At 37.0% G+C, this 20,177-nt stretch overlaps 1 protein-coding gene across 2 annotated transcripts in view; it reads left to right on the top strand.

The window, feature by feature from the left end:
- Positions 1-19,484, top strand: part of LOC143282823 (transmembrane protein 181-like) — a 33,663-nt gene extending 14,179 nt beyond the window's left edge. For both annotated transcript variants that reach the window (XM_076588630.1, XM_076588631.1), the window contains exons 5-14: positions 26-165; positions 673-792; positions 1,537-1,617; positions 2,580-2,679; positions 5,555-5,682; positions 6,825-6,974; positions 8,216-8,318; positions 9,522-9,746; positions 10,815-10,881; positions 11,355-19,484. In XM_076588630.1, coding sequence (XP_076444745.1) covers positions 26-165; positions 673-792; positions 1,537-1,617; positions 2,580-2,679; positions 5,555-5,682; positions 6,825-6,974; positions 8,216-8,318; positions 9,522-9,746; positions 10,815-10,881; positions 11,355-11,430 — 1,190 coding nt within the window. In that variant the 3' untranslated portion in view covers positions 11,431-19,484. The remainder of the gene's footprint in view (positions 1-25; positions 166-672; positions 793-1,536; positions 1,618-2,579; positions 2,680-5,554; positions 5,683-6,824; positions 6,975-8,215; positions 8,319-9,521; positions 9,747-10,814; positions 10,882-11,354) is intronic.
- The last annotated feature ends 693 nt before the right edge of the window (positions 19,485-20,177 follow it).

Below are 20,177 nucleotides of genomic sequence, written 5' to 3'. Positions count from 1 at the left end.
TATGTGCGTTTAATCTGGTGTTCAGGGACAACCTTTGAGCAAGATTTCCATATGGGCATTTTGATACGAGGAGGGAATGGAGATGCTCAGACTTTGGTCAAATCCGACAACCCAGAGCTCAGCACAGAGATGCATAATAGAACTCGCAAACTGCGTTGTAGTCAGGTTGGTTTGTGCCATCTTTTGTTTGTCGTGAGAGATAGAGAGAGAGAGAGAGTGTGTGTATGTGTGTGTGTGTGTGTTTGTAAATTGTCATGGTTATTGCTTTCTTGAGGAGAGAAACTGCACATGTGTGGTGTATGAAGTCTTAGAAATAGTTGAGAACAGTCCATATGACAGTATAAGACAGAAACATAGAAGGAGTGAAGGATTGATAACTTTACTTTAAAATAAAAATTAAAAAAATTACTGCCTTGAGAAACAAAATGACGAGAGTTACTGTTGTAAAGATTTTATAAGTTCCAGAAAATAAGTTCTGTTCTTTTCTTTTCTATTGAAATTGCTAATGAGTAAACAGTTTTGGATAAAGAGCTTTTAGGCGGGGTTGTGGGGGGGGGGGGGGGGGGGGGTGTTCCTTGACAGGTAAAGGGTTACAATACTTACAAAGTTACATGCTACTTATTTCTGAAGTCAGTCATTTTAAAGTGTTTCTTTCTTTTTTGTTTAATGCAGAAGTGTGAAGATCTGATTCTTATGCATCTTGGCTACCTGGACTTTTCCTACTACTTCATAACTATCCACTTCTATGACCTGGAGGAGACCAAGTTCAATATCCGCAGCATCACTTTTGATGTAAGTGTGCACCTGAGACACATTTCAGCTACTTCGATGCAAGATGTGTTTGTGTCCTTGACCATAGTTAACTTTAATGTGGGCATTTCCCCAACAGCTGTAATACTGAAGTCTAACCTTGCACAATGGTATGTATTGCTAAGACCTGTTCATATGCTGGCTTCTTGAAGATCCTACATATGGACCAAATCTGAAGTCCTCTTTAAACTTTCCAGCAATAATTTTCATATTTGTGAATTGTTGTTCACTCAAAATGAGCTGTAACTTATGCCTGTTATAACTACTCGCGCTACACTAGTAAAAATATTTTAAGTAATCTTTGTTTAGACCAGTACAAAGGTGAATATCACAGTTTAGATTCATCACTATGATAATAAACATCATAACCAAAAACATATGTCACTTTTCTGAGAATAGTGTTACAAAGTTGCAACAAATTCATTATTTAATTTCATAGCTTCATTTTAGATGATATAATGAAGTTGAATAGATGTGATGTTTGATTAATTAGATAGCTTCTAATTTCTCATGTCTGTGTGCATGCCTGTGTGTGTTTATGTGCATGTGTGTCTTTGTGCACCTTCAGTATATGTGTGTGTGGCTGTGGTGGTCGTCAGAGTCTGTGTTTCTGTGACTATGGTAGTTGGCAGTGTGCATGTGTCATTGTGGTGGTTGTCAGTCATGTTCATTTATGTCTGAAGAACTAGAAATCCAGGTTGCATTATTCAATGTTCTGTGTTCCAGTTCAAGAGCTACAACACATCCTTCACACAGATTGAGATCTGGATCAGATTTGTGTTTCTCATCATGACCTTTTTTGCTACTGTGAGTAATGCCATAGGGATTTTGTGTACCTTACCTTTCTTCTCCTTTTGCTAATTCGTCTTTCAGGTTGTTTTGTTTAGTTTTGTCATAATTATTCAAAATTTGGCCTGTTTTATTTCACTTGTAATAACTTGCATAACTGTTTGGTCAGTACCCACGCAAAAGCTATAGATAATCTATACTGTTGGACTTAAAGGAAAAGAGGTTAATGTATTTTGTCATTACTCTTTAATTTAATTTATGAAAAACTCTTTGTGCATAAACAGCTGGGGATATTTTTCACTCTAATTTTCTTTCAGTGAAGGATTTTTCATTCTTAGCATATTTGGAGTAAATGTTTAAAAGAGTCCAGTATACTTGGACTGAACTCAAAATGTCTGTCAGAAAATGGCTTATCAGTTTCATGACACTTGGTGTTGATGATATCTTTCTCTCTGTGTTAAAGTAAATTTTTGTGAATAAGAACACTGATGACTCATGCACAAAAACATTCTGTTCTGTTTGATTAGCAACGCAGTTTAACAGTCATATTTTCAAGGGGGTAGATGTAATACTGGAAAAACATAGCGGTACAATTTCAGAGAGGCAAACATTCACTGTAAAATATACATAAGTTCAAAAGGCAAACATAGTTGGTGGTGGGTTGGCATACAGTGAAATGAATGTGAAGATAGTAAAGAAATGAATGAAAAGGAGTGAGAGATGGGGAAAAAGAACAGAGACAGAGAGAGAGAGAGAAAAGGTGGAGGTGACAACATGGTGAGTAGAGAGCAGAATTCATACATTTTATTGACATTATTCATCAGTATATCTAGTGTATGGGTAACAAATTTATAATTTCAATTAATGAATGACAAATTTTATTTTCAAACTACATAAGCTAAGCAACCACTGTGTATTTTGCTGTCAACCAATTCCCATGTCATTCTCTCTGTCACACTGTCTGTATCTGGCTGTTGCAGTGTATGTTTGCCCATTCATTGCGGAAGTTCTCTGTGCGGGACTGGTCCATTGAACAGAAGTGGATGTCCATCCTTCTGCCCCTCCTACTGCTCTATGATGGTGAGCTGGTCTGGGAAGTATAGTAAGCGATGTTTGTAGCTTCCCAGATCTGTGGAATATGCGTAGACTTAAGAAAATTCTTAACTTTAACCAAACTTAGCACTGCTTACATCGCTCATGTAACTCAGTCTTGGTACCTTGACATGTGATGCTTTGATGATCTTGATGCTCAGTTAAAAAGACTTTGTCCTGTTTGTCTCGCTTTGTGTGTATTTACGTGTGTGTGTGTGTCCTTTGTTTCATTTCTGTCTTCTTTGCTTCTTCTTTCTATCTTGTGTTCTGTGGAGATGCAATGCATGAATACATGTTTGTTGTCTGTCTTGGTCTCTGATAGAGAATAAAAGATTATGATCTTACTATTCAGTACTGTTCTCCCTCTAAGATAAAAATAACTTTATTATCTCATAAAAAGAAATTGCATCAGGTGTGGCAAAACATAAGTAGACAATTACCCAACACACAAACATACAAGAAAACAACGTTAAACATGACTTGATTAAACAGGAGCTCCTTTCATATAAAAGCATTTCACATATTTGCTTTAAAGCAATATTATGATTGATTATTACTTTGTAATTATGGATATGAATATTGCAGATTCATCCTGCACAGTATATCTCAGCTAAATATATTATTTTCAAAACTGATAATGTAATATGCACATCCATGTGCAAGCGCGCATACACACACATGTACTTGTAAATAGTTCTCAAGAATTTAAACAGTGAATCAAACATTGAATAAAAGTCTTCTGAGCTCTGGATTTCACATTATAAGTTTAGTTGCGTTGTCCAGATGGCCGCAGCTCAGAACTTTGCCAAAATATGAGTGTTGTCAGTTGCTGTCTGCCTGGCTTCCTCAGCCCTCAGCCATTTGTCTCAAATAAAGCTCTTGCATGCTTGCTTGTTTTACTCCTACAACTTCACTGCACACACTCATGACATTGTTCATAACTTGCTTACTGCTCACTCCCAAACTTCCATACCAGCACATAAATGATACTGAGAGCACAGGCCTAATAAACATCAGTAGTCGCTCTGGATAACCTTGGAATCGTACCAGTATTTCTTAGCTTCTGCAAACACAATATTCTAGACTGGCATTTCTTATAAACACAATCAGCATAACTATCAAAAGCCAGTTTATTGTCTGAAATAGTCCCTGAATATCTACATTCATTAAATCTCTCCACTGCTTCACCATCTGTAACAAGGTTAATTACAAGCAAAGGGTCTTTTTGAAAATCTCTTGACATTTCATTTCTTTTAGAAATGTTCAGGACTAGATAGTTCTCCTTGCGTCAGGACCAGAACTTTTTAATGTCACTTAATAAGTAAATAGCATCAGAGTCAGACAGATCTTCAATAGCTGGGTTGTTGGGATCTTCAGTAGCAGGGTTGACAGGAGTTACCTTCGTGCCTCTGCAGTCATTTGTGTACAGAGTAAATAGGACGGGGCAGCACTGTGCCTTAAGGTGTAAAAGTAGAGTTTTTAGAAGAATGTACAGATTGAAAATGGACAGACTGAGTCCTGTTGGCCTGTTTGTCTTGTTTTATGTGTGTATGTGCCTCTTTCTCCTTTTATTTCTTTTCACCCCTGAACTCTCTTTCTCTGTCTCTTTACCCCTAGGCTGCCTATATGACGAGATAACTCGTCATGGAAAGCATGTACGCTTCACTGCCACAATGACGAGATAACTCGTCATCGAAATATTCTGACTTTTCCCTACTTTGCATTCAGTTCGTTGACAAAAATGCTGGTAGCTTTAGCTTGGGGCATCTTTCTAGATTCTATTCATAGCTAGAAACACCATCTGCGTCATAAGGCAGTCCTTTATTTGAACGTTTTGGTTGGGTTACTGGCCGCAGTCTTTGCCTGGCTTCTCTCCTCGCTCGCTCAACAAAATGTCGGACTGACTCCGTGCTCAAGACATGCGATTGTGGTGAACTAAATCAAAAAAGATTACTTTCTTTAGCTGACGGAAAGAATTGAAGCATAAATTCGAAGGAGAAGACAGTGGTGAACATTTATCGGACGATTTGATAGAAAATAAAGGGAGCAATCAAGAGAGTGGCCAAGATACGACTATCAGTGAGTGATGCCGGCTGTTCAGCTCTAGCAGGCGACAGAAGTCACCAAATTTTTAGCAGGCCATGGTGTGGGCTATTTTCTTGGCACTCAGCCAACGCGGTCTGATGAGAACTGGATAAAGTGACCGTGTGAGAGGGGTGAAGAGGACGGGGGTGGAGACTGAGGGGGCGTGGCCTCATATCCATATTATCACTTGCAGGAGTCAATGCATTATATATCTATTTCTTTTTCAGTTTTTTTTTTATATTGTGGTCGTTCTAGTATGATTTTGTGTGTGCAGATATCCATTTGTCCACAAAATATGATATTTTAGTGCAAATTACCTGACTAATGTTTGCAGTGAACAAGTTGAAAATGTGAAAAAAACAACAACACTGATTTCAAAAACATCATGTGTTTTGTATTCTTTATTCATTTCCCTTTTAGAAAATATATACTTTTATGGGTCTTTCTCCAATAACAAAGAGCACAGAATTTTTTGAAAATTTATTCCCGTTTTTTTAGAAAAAACCCTGGCAAATAGATTTCACTTAAATCTTATTTTCCTGGCAACGAAAGGGTTAAGGCACTCTTACTTGTGCAGGTGGGTATGTAGGAAGATACCTTCTAACATGCCTCAAGCGTTTCTGAGAAATTGAATTAGGCATCAGTTCACATAATAATATTTCATGCGATTCCTTATGTTGTCAGTCAAGTCTTCATATTGTGTGTCAGTTTCATGATGCAATTTTTGTATGGTTTTTGTACAGTGTGTTTTGTTTGTGTTTTTTTGTCGCCCTGACAGATCCCCTGTTTCCCCTGACTTTCCTGGTGAACAGCTGGATCCCTGGCATGTTTGACGGAATATTCCAGGCCACCTTCCTCAGTGCCCTGCTCCTTTTCTGGCTCTGTGTCTACCATGGTGTTAGGCAGGTGGGTGCTTATCTCTGTGCACAGTCTGCATCAAGGGCAGTTGGATGGTTTGAATATGACATGGGTGTGGGTGTCTGTGTGTTGAGAGAGAATCAAAGGACTTGGAGTGTGTCTATTGGATGTGTTTTGTGTGAAAGTTTTGTTGAAAAATTTATGTGTCAAGAGGATTGGATTGGATTTGAACAATTGCAAGTGTTGCTGAGAGCTAGGTTGGTTAGAATTAGTTGGGGTTTTTGTTGTTGTTGTTTTTTTTAAGTATGTATTGTTTGTTTGCACATGACTGAAATGGTAAGTAGTTTATGGCTTTTGTGGTGGTTTTTGCGCAATTTTGAGGAATGTGTTGAGACACAAGTATGGAATCAAGTCAAGCACTTGTGTATTTATGGGCATATCACATGACTGATGATAAAATTGCCTTTGAATCCATGATTTCTTGAGAGAAAATGCAAGGATGTTTGTTTTCTGGAACATTTATGAGAGGTTGTCCTTGAAGAGTTCCTTCTCAGTTCTTGTTTACTTTTGTTATATATGTTCAACATACTGCACACTTACTGTCATGTAGCCTTGATGAGTTCAAACTGAAATTAATGTAAATATCTGACACAGCAAGCATCATGAACGAAAGCATGTGGTATGTGTGAACTAGCAGAACACCAGACTTAATGCGCTATTGTTCCCTCTCCTTCCACTATCACTGGCATTTATATCTCCACTTGGTGTATCCTGGCTTCTCAACACACAGACCACAGTTGGTCTTGGCTGCCAGCATTGCACAATCACAGCCAGTCTTATGTGCCAGCAGTGTACTACCATCATTTATGACCTATATGAGACTCCAACCAGACAGTACCTTCCAATACTTCCCAGTCGACTAAAGTGATGTTTGGTCATGCCAGTTTTAAATTGGTATAAGTTTGACATCTGCTGCTTAGTCACACATTGACAACAGTAGTGTGAGTGACCATTCCCTACCATTATATCACTGCAACAATTTTTTAAACCTTTGTAAGTTTTATAAATAGTTTTGTGCAGTGATTTTCCAAACAGTTTTGTGCCAGAAAGTTTTATGCAGTGATTCTCATGTAGTTTATGCCCCTCATGTGATGACTGAATACCTGCATCAGCCTGCACCCTCTGTACAGACGAATCGTCGTTTTGCACGGTTCTACCTGCCCAAAGTGCTGCTGGTGGGATTGCTGTGGATTGTGGCTGTGACTCTGGCTTCCTGGCAGGAGTACAATGAGCTGCATGACCCCACCTACTACTATCGTCTGGATACCACCAACTTTCTGGTCAGTCAGCTAGAAATTCTCTTCTTACTTGCCGAGCTCATTAAGTATGATTTGCTAGTCTTTTCCTGTTTTGTGCTTGCCTGAAAATATTTATGTGTATACCAGCCGCCATGGCGAAGTGGTTAGCGTTGTGGACTGACGGCTGGGAGGACGCGGGTTCGAATCCCAGCGGAGGTGGGTTTTTCGGCCTGTGGCCGGCTCCTACCCAGAGTTGAGTGTGCTGTGGGCTTAAATGGGGAGACTGGGACCACACAGTCGAGTGTCATCCACTTCAAGGATGCGTCTTTGGGTGTGTTGCTCTAATTACCTGACCAACACTGCAAGTGTCAGTATCTCTCGGGCCTGGTTAACACCGGGATATCATTATGACAGGAAGCGTAGAGTACAGCCTTGTCACGTAGTCCCAGACCAAAATGGACCTCCATAGCAACATCGTCATCATCATCGTCATCCTCCTTCTCCTTCATCGTCATCAATATAAACAAAATAGTCTCAAAGTCTGTGACCTTTCATGCCCTGCTCTCATGGTGACCTCAGTTTCGATACCCCTCCACTTCCGTGCTTGGGGTGAGTCCTGTCAATGTTGTCAGTGTCGGCAGATTCATGGGGGGGCTGTTGTTTGAGGGACGTGGTGGCGGTCTTCACTCTGGGAGAGACGCTCACTCAGTCTGGCTCCACGACTAAGCCATTATTGTCGTTAGTAGGGGGCTTAGTAGGTGGTGTCCTAAGTACGTTAAAACAGAACAGGCACCACTGAACACCACCGAAGTGACTCAGCAGCAGTGCAGGGTCTCCTCTGGTGTGTGGCCTCCAGGCGACCTAACATCGATGGTTCCCTGTGGACTGCCGACACTGGAACTGCGACGGACGAACCCGGGTGTGGCCGTGTATGGGGGAATCTAAATGAACGGCGTGGGAGTAATGCCACTGAAAACGGCGCAGATGATGGGGCAGCAAAAAAAAAAAAAAAAGAAAAAAATTATGTGTATGGTACGTATTGTCTGGGGAGTGTGTGCTGTATGTTTCTTTTTCTTTGGTTGATTAAAGAGTGAATGATAATTATTTGTCGCTTACCTGCATTTGTATTTATGCCACTTTTAACTTTACTTTAACCAAGCTCAAGGTATTTAATCAGTGGTTGATGATTTTCAATGAGTATTCAGTCAAAAACTAGTTACACAGGATGTGTGAAAATACCTGTTGTCTTGTACTGCTAAATGTTCATTTACTTGTTGTGACAGGGTTTCAAGATTTTCTTCTTTGTCCTGGGAGGTATTTACCTGCTGTATCTTGTGTATCTTTTGATACGAGCTTACGCTGAGCTGAGACAAATGCCCTATTTTGGTGAGTCCTTGTTTTTGTTTTTCTTTCTCTGTTGTTTTACAGTGCAGTTACCTTTTTTTTTTTTTTTGCCTAATTTACATGAAATGACAAAGAATAAGAAACAAAAAATGATTTGCTACAAATATTTTTAGGGGCGTTTCCATTCTTCTAGGTGAGCTTGGAGTTAGGTTCCAAGAAAGCAGGAACATTTATTTGTTGCCCAAGACTAATTTTCAGTAATGGTGTCTGTGTTTGGCAAGACTTTTTGTTTGTTTGTTTTGTTTTTAACCATCAATTTATTTGTTAATATGATATGAAATAATCAGCTGGATTTTTGTATATATGTTTGCACACACGCTTCTGATTTTTGTCAAATATTCAGGTGGTCATACTTGAGCCAAAGAAAATTTATTATATGAGTAATTATGTTTGAGTTTTCTGGTTCTTAAAAGCGATGCCATGGTGGGTGTGGTTGTTGTTCTTATTGTTTTTCATAATGTCAAAATGGTATGCAGTGCATTTAATACTAACTAGATGTATTTTTTATTGAATGTTTAAAAAATACAACTAATGACTGTTATTAACTTTATTTATTAAATATTTGGCCCATAAAGGTCTCACATATGTTTGCCACTTAGTGTCCTTTGATTAAATTGATGTTATGTGAAATCACCAAACATTTCTTGTTTCTATGCTTTGGCTTATCGAAGTATATGTATGCATGAAGTTAAGTCAGCAAGCTGATTCATAGTAATATCTGCTCAGCTTCATGAGCAGAGAGGATTAGGCAGTAAAAGCACATTAAAAAAAACAACCTTCAGTAAACTCGGGGCAGTAGGAATACAGATACTGGCAGTGAAGACATAACATGGGGAACATTTTGTGCTGTGTATACTTGTAGCTTTTTGCAAACACTGTGTCATTATTAAAGGTATGTGGAAAATTTGCTCAACAAATCACCATACAGAGTGAAAAATGATGTGCACCAAAACTAGCAGCAACTGTTGAGGAAAAGGGAGGCAGGGTCACCCTCAGTGGTTTTCAGATCCTTAAAAAAAGATATCAAAAAAATATATAGATAGACCAAGGAATGGGAAGTGGAATTGAATTACGATCTCTTCTATTTTCACTTATCTCCTGCTGCTTCATTCACAAGCTACTTTCCTTGATGACTGAGGCCACCTTGTGTGTAGGTTATGCCAATGAAATGCCAATGCATTGCAGACCTGCGGCTGAAGTTCATGACAGCTCTGATGGTCATTGTCATTGGCATCACCATCACCATCATCGCCCTTCGCTTTGGCGGCGGGGTGTTCCAGGACAACTTCGTGGCAGAACTGTCCACCAACTACCAGAACTCTGCAGAGTTTGTGGCCTTCTATGGCCTCCTCAACTTCTATCTCTTCACTATGGCCTTTGTCTACTCCCCTTCCACCAATGCCCTATATGGTGAGTTTTGAGACTTGAACAGCTCTTTTTCCGCTTTCTGTCTGCCTGCTTTCTGTGGTGAGTTTTTGAAAAAATAATGCAGTGTAGCCTCTCAGTTTTCATTATCCGTGCTTTGTGTTTTTAAAAAAGAATTTTTTTCCCTTGATCACTTTACTTGTGCTTCAGTCTGATTAAAGGTTCCTAAATTTGATGCGTAGAAAGTTTATCTAGCATTATACTCAAACCGATTCACCAAGGACACTTTGTCATGCTATGCTCAGGAGTCTACTCAGTGAGTTGGTAGTTTACTTGCAATTGATTTTGGCATATAAACCAAATCAGCTGTTTACAGTTTTCTAAGATTTCAGAATAACGATTGGCCCGGTACTCATGTTCTCAGAGTTTGGTTTTGAGCCATGTTTTTTTATCCTTCGATTTTCATATGTTCTCTTGTTTTTGATGAAATGACTATAAGTTATCACTTTACTTTTCTGCTGTAATGATCTGAATATGCTTTCTGAAAACTCATTATATTATTCCATTTCGCAGTGTGTTTTTTGATTACGATATCGTCAAAAGATATCAGTAAAGAATGATGTTATGGAACAGATCCCTTGTTTTCGTTTTCATTTGCCAAAAGAGACGTGGGAACAAACTACCCGATAACAGCGCGTCGTAATAATATTGACTGTAGGAAACAGTTAGTTCTCTCCTTTATTTTCAGTTTTTTAGGAATTAAAGAACCATGAATTGGACTTGGGAGGTGGTAAGTGACAGGAATGTCACTGAGAACATTATGGAATAAGGAACAGAGAGGGGAAAAAAATTGCTTTACAAACACTGTGTACTGTACATTGTAGTGTCCCTCAAATATCTATGTATAATCCAGTAAACCCGACCCCCCACCCCACCCTCCGCCCCCGCTCCTGCCCCTGCCCCCGCCTACCATCCCATCCTGCTAAATACTTACAAAAGTATTACATTTCATTCAGAATTCCAGAAGGTTCACTAAATTTGTTGCGGAAGTAAAAGTAAAAAAAAAAAAAAGTTTTATAGATAAAGCTGAGGTGTTAATCATAATGTGTGCAGAATCTCACTTCAAGGACAACCCTGCTCTGTCCATGCTGAATGACTCTGATGAAGAAGTCCATTACTCGTGAGTTGGTGTTTATCTTTGTCAATTGATTTAAGTGGTATTATAAAGCAAAACAGTGTTTACATTTTTTTTTCTGTTTAAGGAATATCAGATTGTTGTTCGGTTACATCAGTCGTTCAATAGGATTTGGGTTTTGTACAGCCAGTTTTTTTGGGGGGTATCCCTCTGATAGTATTCATAATTTTCATATCTTGGTTTTTGATTTGAAATGACCATATACATGTGTACTCAAGGTTATACTTCATCCTCTTGTAATGTTCTGCTCCCATATGCGCAATGTAACAGTGCTCTTGCTGTAAAGAAGAGCGTGTGTGCATTTTATTGTTCCATTTGATTGTGTGTGCATTTTTATGCATGTATCAATGATCGTAATACATTTTTTCACAAACCAGTGATCAGTTAACAAGAATGATTGTTTGATGGAGTCATGGATCAACTGGTCTGTTGAATGGTCAGTTTCTTCTTGTTATCAGGTCAGACACAGAAGAGACCAGCTTGACCACCTTACCTCGACAACAGCGAGACAGTGACGAGGAGAACTTCCGATAGCGCGGAGACCTGTGCCTGTTAGAGTGCTGTCCCTTTTCTGCACTGCTCCAGTCCTCAGCCACGCTCACGTGGTGACATCATTGCTGACCAGGGGTCTGCGCAGCGAGGATGGAATCTTTTGGTCTTCCTACAAGTTGTGGTCTGGCTTGGTTGACTGGGATTGTGTATGAGCCAAAGCACGTTTTAACTACTGGGTATACGTCTGTTCACAGATGAGTCAGGGGTCTGAGGTATGAGTTGAGGTCTGTACATAAACCTGAGTATGTATTGAATGTGGGTATGGATAAAAAGCGTGGGTAATTTTGAGAGCAGCACAAAAGAAAAAAAAACAAGAAGTTCAGGTTGACATCTGGGCATGAGTGTTCAGAACTGGCTAGGTGTGGGTGGAGGTTGTGCTGAAGTCTGGATACTGAGTTTGGTTGAATGATGTGGCGATGTGAAATTGTGGATTTGGAATCCTAGTCATAGTGCCAGCCTGTCCTTTGTTTGGCAGAACCTGTGTCACTGATTTTTCTTATAAGCTTCAACACCTGAATCTGGTCAGTAACTGCAAATGATTCTGTTGCAGGAATGTCTAGATGTCTAGTGGTCAGTGTATGCTGATTTTTTTTTTTTTTTTTTTTTCAATCTCATATTTGCCACAGCATTTTTATGGGAACAGATGAGGTGTTTAAAAAAAATAATTGAAACTTGCGTTTTTTTATCTGCAGTTGTTTTCTTCCTTATCTAGTGTTTAAATTTGTTGTTCTTCCTTTTTCCGTCCTTTTATAATTCTTTCTTTTGCTCAGTTCATCTGCCAATTTTCTCTCACTTCTTTTCTTCTCCTTTATCACACTTGGACAAGGGCTGTCATAGCAGTTTAATAAACGACAAAATAATGAAAAGAATTAACACATTCACAGTTCCATATGTTCTCTCTCTCCCAGAACTCTTTTTTTTTATAATAAGTTTTTGAAATATATCAGATTGTAATGGGCCTAGTCCCTCATTAGTGGAATGAATTACCTGAAAAGACGGTCTTAATTGTGTGAGCTTCAACAAATGGTCCTTGAAAAGCATTTGTTTCTACATGTAAAAGCCCACATTAGTATATACAGGAAAAAACTCACTCATATGACATGTGAAAGTGGGAGTACCAGTCTACAAACGAAGAAAAAAAGCATTAGTTAAGATGAAGTGTTAAGAGTGTATTCTGAGAAGGAAACATTCTGCTGTTGCTTGCTCATCATGAGGCATTTTGAATTGTCTGTGTTGGTTTAGGATGAAGATTGTTTGCTTGCATTTGGTTTGCCTCCTTGTAAATTAGTTGAGATACTTTCTTCATTTGTGCATTTGAATGGTGTATTAGTTTTGACAAAGGAACATTGTATTGTTGGTTTTTTATGACAAAGAACAAAAAGTACCTAAAAGGACAACATTCTGAGTGGGTTTTGAAGGAAAGAAACATTGTGTGAATGTGTGCAGTGTGTACCTTCAGCTTGGATCATGTTGTTCCTGGTCACCATAAAATGGAGGAAGAATATCACATGGCAAATGGAAATGATGAATGATTGTTCAGAGTCTTGTGAATTTGCAGAGACTTAATGTGATGTTAAAAAGCATTCCTGACAGTGAAATTCCTATGGAATGACTGCCTGCAAATACTGTTTTTAGTTTCAGTGACAGTCCTTTACAAACTTCACATCTTTCAAAGTAGGTCTTGCTCGGTTCTTTTCTTTTTCTTAATAATTTTACACTTTGTTCATGTTTTTTTCCTTCTGTTGTTGTTTTTGTACAGTACATCCACCTATTTTATTGTTATTTATGCTTTGTTATTTGCTTATGCATTCCCTATACCCCTCTCATTAAAAAATTTTTTTGTTGTACTTTTCTGCATATTCATTTATTACACACAGCTGTCATTCTCTTTTTTTATTCTCTGTTATGATTATTTTCATTTATCACCCACATCCATCTATCTCTTTTTTATTTGTCTCTGTCTCTGCTTCCCAGGGTGGAAGAAGTGTCCTGGAGGAAGCTTCATGTCCAATATGATAGTTTTTCTTCAGCGTTCCTGTTTACATTTCCACATAATTGTATCACAGTCATGAACTCTTAAATCATTCCATTTTCAGTTGTTTTTGAGACCTCCCCCTTCTCTCCCTTCATTTCCCAAATTATGAACCTTTACAGTAGATTTGACTTTTTGTTTTGTTAATTTGGGTTATGATTTTTATTTGTATGTATATTCTGAGATGATTCGATGCTGGATGCTTATATATACTGGGTCAGAAGTCAGTGATGTATGTTTTCATAGAGAAATCTGGAGATTGCTTTCTTTTGATTCCCTCTATACTGACTCTTCATTCATTCTCCTTCTTTCATGTTTTTTTGTTTCATTCATTTAATAGAACATTCTATGAATGAAAAACACATGAAAAAAAGAAAGAAAAAGAATACAGATTGTACAGTTGGGATGGCTTGGAATCCAGTTTGGACTGTCTGGACTTTTTGAGTGACAGTCTTTGTCAGGAAATCCACAAACATGACAAGGGTATGAATAAAACATTTTACTTATGGACTGAACAGGATTCATTCACCAGTTCAGATCTGCAGTTGTTCCAGGACACGATGGCTTGTACAATCCCATCCTCAATCCTCTTATTTATTGGGAGTACAGACTTTGCCACAATTTATTACGCCTTTCATGATTTGTTCTGTTGCATGTTTTTCAGTTGCAGAACTGTGTGTATAGCTTCTTTACCTTTATTTTCTTGTCAGCACTGTGAATGCTGAAGGGAATGAATGGATTTGGCTGTGGTATTGTTAACCCTTTGTCCACCATAACCTTTCTTATGTGCTAGTGCTTGGATTAACTCTTTGATCTTTTCCAGATGGCCAACATTAAACCAGTTTAATAATTTTAGCAAAATATGATATACGCAAAGCAAGCTTTCTAAAGTCATAAATATCTGATTACATTGTATGTGTGTGAAATACTTATTTCTACGCATTTATTCTTGAGAGAGGTTATGTCACAGTTTGATGTTATTTCTATCATCAAAGCTTGGTTGGCTTTTTAAAAATAATTTGTTTTGTATACCAGTAACAAAAAGTTGTTATGTCAGGAGGGAAAAAAAAGAATCAAGCAGTAATATGAAATGGTCATTTTTATGTCAGGAGGAAAATGATCATTTTACTATGTATTGTTTCAGGAAGTCAACAATATATCCACAGCTTGTATGGATCAATTGATTATTCTGACATTCCTTGCACTTATGTGATGAACATGTTTCCATTTTTCTTTTTCTTTTTTTTTTCTTATTGGAGCCATTGTTTCTCATTTATTTCCATGTTCAGTGTTCAATTAATTTCTTCTTCTTCTTTCTTGTTTTGGGTTGGTTGGTTGGTTTTTGTTTTGCTCGAATATTTCTTGTTCAGTTAATTTTTAAAACGTTTAATGTTTTGAGTGACGTTTCTTCAACTGCACCTATTTTTTATCATTGTTACCACATGAGTTACGATCAGTCTTTATTGTGCTGTCAGATATTTTTTTCATTTTTCTAATGTTGTGGGAAGAGAAGCAAACAGCTTGAAGTTTTATTGATTTATGCTCAGAGTTCTCTGACATGTGGAAGTTTCATCAAAACAGACATGCACACTCATGCTTACACACACACACACACACACACACACACACACACACACACACACACACACACACACACACACACACACACACTGTGTCAGTTACAAGAATTACAATATTTTCCGAAACAGGCTTTAAAAAAGAAGGGGGTGGGTGAGGTGGTTCGTCTTTATCAAAAGAGCATATGCATTCACAGAGACATTCAAGCATGCTTATATGCACAAACAAATACACATACAAATGCACATATGTGCATGCACATGATGCATACAAAAATCTAGAAGATGGACTGGAACCATTGGTGGATTTATTTGATTTTTCTTTTGTTTGTGTTTTAAATATTAAGCTGTTGAGCATCTGTGTTTGTGAGTGTGTTTTGAGCCATCCAGGAGCAGTTAACTCCAGCAATAATAGTTAGTTGTTTGTGTGTGTGTGTGTATGTGTATTTATACATATGAGGGTAACTTATTTGTTGATGGAATGTGATGATGTGTTTTCATGGTTGCAGCAACTGGCTGCTGACATATGTTTGATTTTTGTATGTTTATTCCCCCCGCATTCCTACCCATGTCATTTATGTGTATGGTATTATGTTTGATAGTATTTAATTTGATAAACTTACAATTTACCTAATCACTGAAGTCATATGCTGATATGATAATCAGCTTCATGAACTTAAGTTTATTTACTTATTGTTTTCAGTTTTGTTGTTTAGTATGATCTCTGTTGTTTTGCATATGTGTTCTTTTTTGGCCTTTTTCATGATTTTTTTTAATGGTTTTATCTCAAGTATGCTGATGTCATAGGTATAATGATTTTATTCTATTTTTATCCCAAGTTGTTTTTGTTGTTGTTTTTGTTGTTATTTGATATTTGTTGTTTTTTTGTGCATGTTGAAAATTCTGTTATACTAGTGTTTGTTCATATAGTGTAACACCAGTAACAACAGTTTACCTTCAACAAAATTCATCTTTTTCTGTAATTGTTTGAACATTTCTGTTTACAGTTAGTTTGCTTGGTTTGTCTTGAATTACTGTTCATTATATGTGTCTATATCTATATCTCTCTCTATACATTATATCCATATACATATATCTATATATATAGATATATCATTTATTCCTTGTGTTCTGACAATGGATGAGTTTTTAAAGATTTTTTTTTTTTAATCACAAGTGTCCCGATATTGATCAGTTTGCAAATGAATGAAACAACTTTGTGAAAGCAATGAGAAAAGGAAGGGGAAAAAATATATGTCTCAAACATGGGAATATATGATAAGTAAAAATTATTTGAACGAAAAAGTTGAGGAGTAAAAATGATGAAAGTGTCAACTTCACTGGTAGCCTGACTACTCTTACCCTGCTGGTAAAGTCCAGTGTTCAGCTGAAAAAAGAATTTGAGGACTTTTTTTTTTGTTTTGTTATTTTGTTGTTGTTTTTTCAGTTAATTTTTTTTTTATAGTTATTTCATTATTATTAGTGTCTCCCTCAATTTTCAGATAAGTCCGATTCTCATGATTTAACACTTCTTTCCACCAGTGAAAATCAGAGATTGAACTTGGCTTGGTTGTAACAAAAAAAAAAAAAAAAAAAAAAGAAAAGAAAAAAAAAGAAGAAAAAAAAAGAAAAGAAAGAAAACAATATGAAGGTTTGTTGTAATTCCAACTGTTCATTTTGTTTATATAGCATTCATGATAAAATTGCTGGATCCAGTGTTTGTGTGCATGTGTTCAGGACGGTTTGTTTTCTGTGATTTGATTTGATATTTCCTATATTCCTGTTACATATATAGTGATTACCCGTGTGATTACCATGTGCAATGCATTGGCAGTGTCTGTATAAAGCAGGATCTCTACGCAGAGCATGAAAACCAGATGGGGAAAACACTTTTGTATATAACATGTATATAAATGATAGAATGACTTACGGAATTCTTGGAGGGTAGGGATGTGAACTAAAAAAAAAAAAAAAAAAGATTGGTGACGCAAGTGTGGCAGTGATCTATGTTTTTGTTGACATTTCTGTGTATTTTTAGTCCTTTGAAAAGCCAACACAACATGATAACTTTGAGAAACTGGCTTTCAGCAGTTTGTTGATTTTTTGTCAAAGACGCAGTGGGGAAAACACGTTTTGAAATCCAGTTTGAAAATCGTTTTGGGTCATGTTGAAATGGAAGAAATTTTGGAAAGACATCGATTGTGAAAACTGTAGGCTTTTGTGAGATGAAAAAAAGCAAAGCAAGAAAGTATATATATATATATATATATATATATATATATATATATACTGTTTTGTGGTGAATTAAAAGAATGAAATAAGTTTCAGTGTAAAGACTGTTGTCAATATTTGAAAATGTTTTGTTAGGGGAGGTAAAGATAAAATGAGAATGGCGGATATACTGAAATCGTTTGGAAAAGTGGAATATGTATTTGAAATTGATTTTTGCCATTTTGTGGATTAACTGTGTGCTGAAAGAAGGAAATTGTGACTTACACATTGATGCAACAGCATTTGTTTTTGAGGATGCTGTGTAAAAGCTGACTTGAGCAAAGCAGTGAAATGCTCATTGCTGTTAATGTGTAACTCAGCTGATGTTCATGTTTACTTGATGTACACTTGATTGGCATTAATTTTCTGTATTTCATACTATCATTTATTTACTCATTCATTTTCTTTCTTATTTTGCATGAAAAATAATTGCAGTGTGATTTTTTTGCACAGAAAATAGTTGCAGTGAGATGTACTGACTTAATGAAATTGGCAATTTCCAAGCTTTGTTGAGAGAGAGGTCATTTTTATCTGCTTTTCTGTGTCTTGTGTACCAACTGAAGAACAGCATAAACTGCTGAACTGCTGATAACAAGTAGCAAATAGTGTGCAAAAAAGTGTTGGAAAATGGAATGGTCCATTAATACATGCTCTCTAGTTCACATTGCACATGGGAATAAAAAAAAAAAAAAAAAGTGAAACAAAAAGATGTATGAATTAGATCTCCTTGGCATTGTAGAGTGCTTATAACACCACAGTTGTCCTGTCCAACTGAAGATATTAACATGTTTCTTGTGTAAAATTCATAAATTGTGGCTATGACACACTGCTTTGAGTCTTGTTTTTAACTCCATTTGCAGAGAAGGCGTCAGCTCTAAAATAGTCTTTATTTGTTGAAGGATGGAATTCTAACCTTCAGAATACAGCATACTGTAGATGGAATAAGTTGAAACTGATGATCAGCCATTTTAGATAGAATTAGCAACAACAAAAGAGTATAATAATCTACTTAAAATTAGCAGCAACAAAAGAGTAGAAGAATGTACTTGAAGATACACAAAAGAATCTACTTTGATACTAAACAGATTTCCAGACAGAAAAATAAAAGGGTGACCACTATATGAATTCATGTATGAACATACTCTCTGCCACAGAGGGAGCAGCATTAATTTCATATGTGCAGATCTGCTGTGGTGAGGCACACAGTGCACCACAATTTGTCCACAGTAAAAACAAAAAAATAATAAAAAAAAGTAGCTGTTAACATCCACAGAACTGATTTATGTATATATTACCTTTGCATTTAGTTGTTTACTTTTTCAGTATTTCAAGACATATTCCTTACATATTGGAAGATTGCTCAGTCCTGCTCATTTATTCTTCAGCGCCAATTTTTTCAGAACTAAAGTTTTGTCACAGTTTTCTAGCTTTATAACAACTGGATAGAGAAAAAAAACACAAAAAAACAATGGTTACATTAACATGTTTGTGCAGTTGTACTTAGAAAATGTTAAAACAACTTTTGAATTGGTGGTGTTCATTATTATTCTTTTGTAAGTCATTGTTTCCTCACCCACCATTCACTTCCATCACTATCACCATCTCTCTTTTCATCTCCACGCCCCCTCTCAACCAGGATAATTATTCTGACCTGGTTTGGAATGAATCAGTAAGAGGAGTACTTTGTGCATGGTATGCATTCTTAGCACTAACTAAATTTAAAAAGCAAAACAAAACAGAACCATTTGTTACCTGCCACTGATTTACATGATGGCATTGGATGTGTCATACATCAGCTGACATTGTTCCTTTGTTTATGTTTTTATTCCCAATATCTTCTCAATAAATTTTGTTTCAGGTGGTAACATATGAGTGTCCATTATTCCAGTGTATCAGCACACACACACACACACACACACACACACACACACACTACTTTTGATGTGAAGGAGGGGAATGAGTGCATGGGATATATATATATATATATATATATATATATATATAAGGTATCAAAGAAAGCACAATAGTTCTCATGTTAACAGGCTCATGTCACTTGTGCTCATGCACACACACCCTGCCCGCACCTCCACCCCTTCCACACACATGTACATGTGAAACAAAAACACTCGCCCGCTCTTTTTTTTTTAATTACATAATCCTTCAAAAAAAATTAGGGGAGGGGTGAGTTCGTTGCCATGCAAGAATGTAAACCATTTCCCTCTTTATTCACAGAAACATAAAACAATCAATCAACAAAAACACTCCTTAATCAGTATAGTACCCAATGAAACAAACATGAATGGAGTAAAGATAGAAAGCAGGTGTCTAGAGGGAGGAGGAAACTTGTTTGTGTTTCAGACTGGAGGAGAGGATCAGGTGAGTGTGAGAGCAGAAAGAGCTTTGAATGTCCATCCATGAGGTCTGGGTTCAAACCCCAGCAGCACCTGATGTGTTAGGGACAGGGATTTTGTTTTTTCTAACATTTCCCTGGATAAAATGTGCATGCAAACCTGCCAGTGCCTTAACTCCCTCTGCATATGCATTCAGACCAAATATGCACTTGTCAGTTTTCCGTTGCTTATCGACACCAGAAATTAAGGGTTTGCCTTCCCCCTCCTAAACCATCACTTTTTTTTTCTTCTTTTTTGAAAGTAGTGACAAGAGATGTAAGTCTTTCTTCTTCTGCACTCAACAGTAGTTGCTCCATTGTGTATGTTTTTGATCATGCAATTTACCACGGCTATATTGATAGACATGCTCCATTTTGTGGGTGAAAGTCATTGTCTGAAACCTTTGAAACATTTACTCTGATTAGATCAAGAACAAACACCATTTTTGATGTTTAAAAA

This window comes from Babylonia areolata, chromosome 6 (genome assembly GCF_041734735.1).
Source record: "Babylonia areolata isolate BAREFJ2019XMU chromosome 6, ASM4173473v1, whole genome shotgun sequence".
Classification (NCBI taxonomy): domain Eukaryota; kingdom Metazoa; phylum Mollusca; class Gastropoda; order Neogastropoda; family Buccinidae; genus Babylonia; species Babylonia areolata.
Note: the sequence above shows the minus strand (reverse complement) of the source record. Positions and strands in the feature narration are given on the sequence as shown.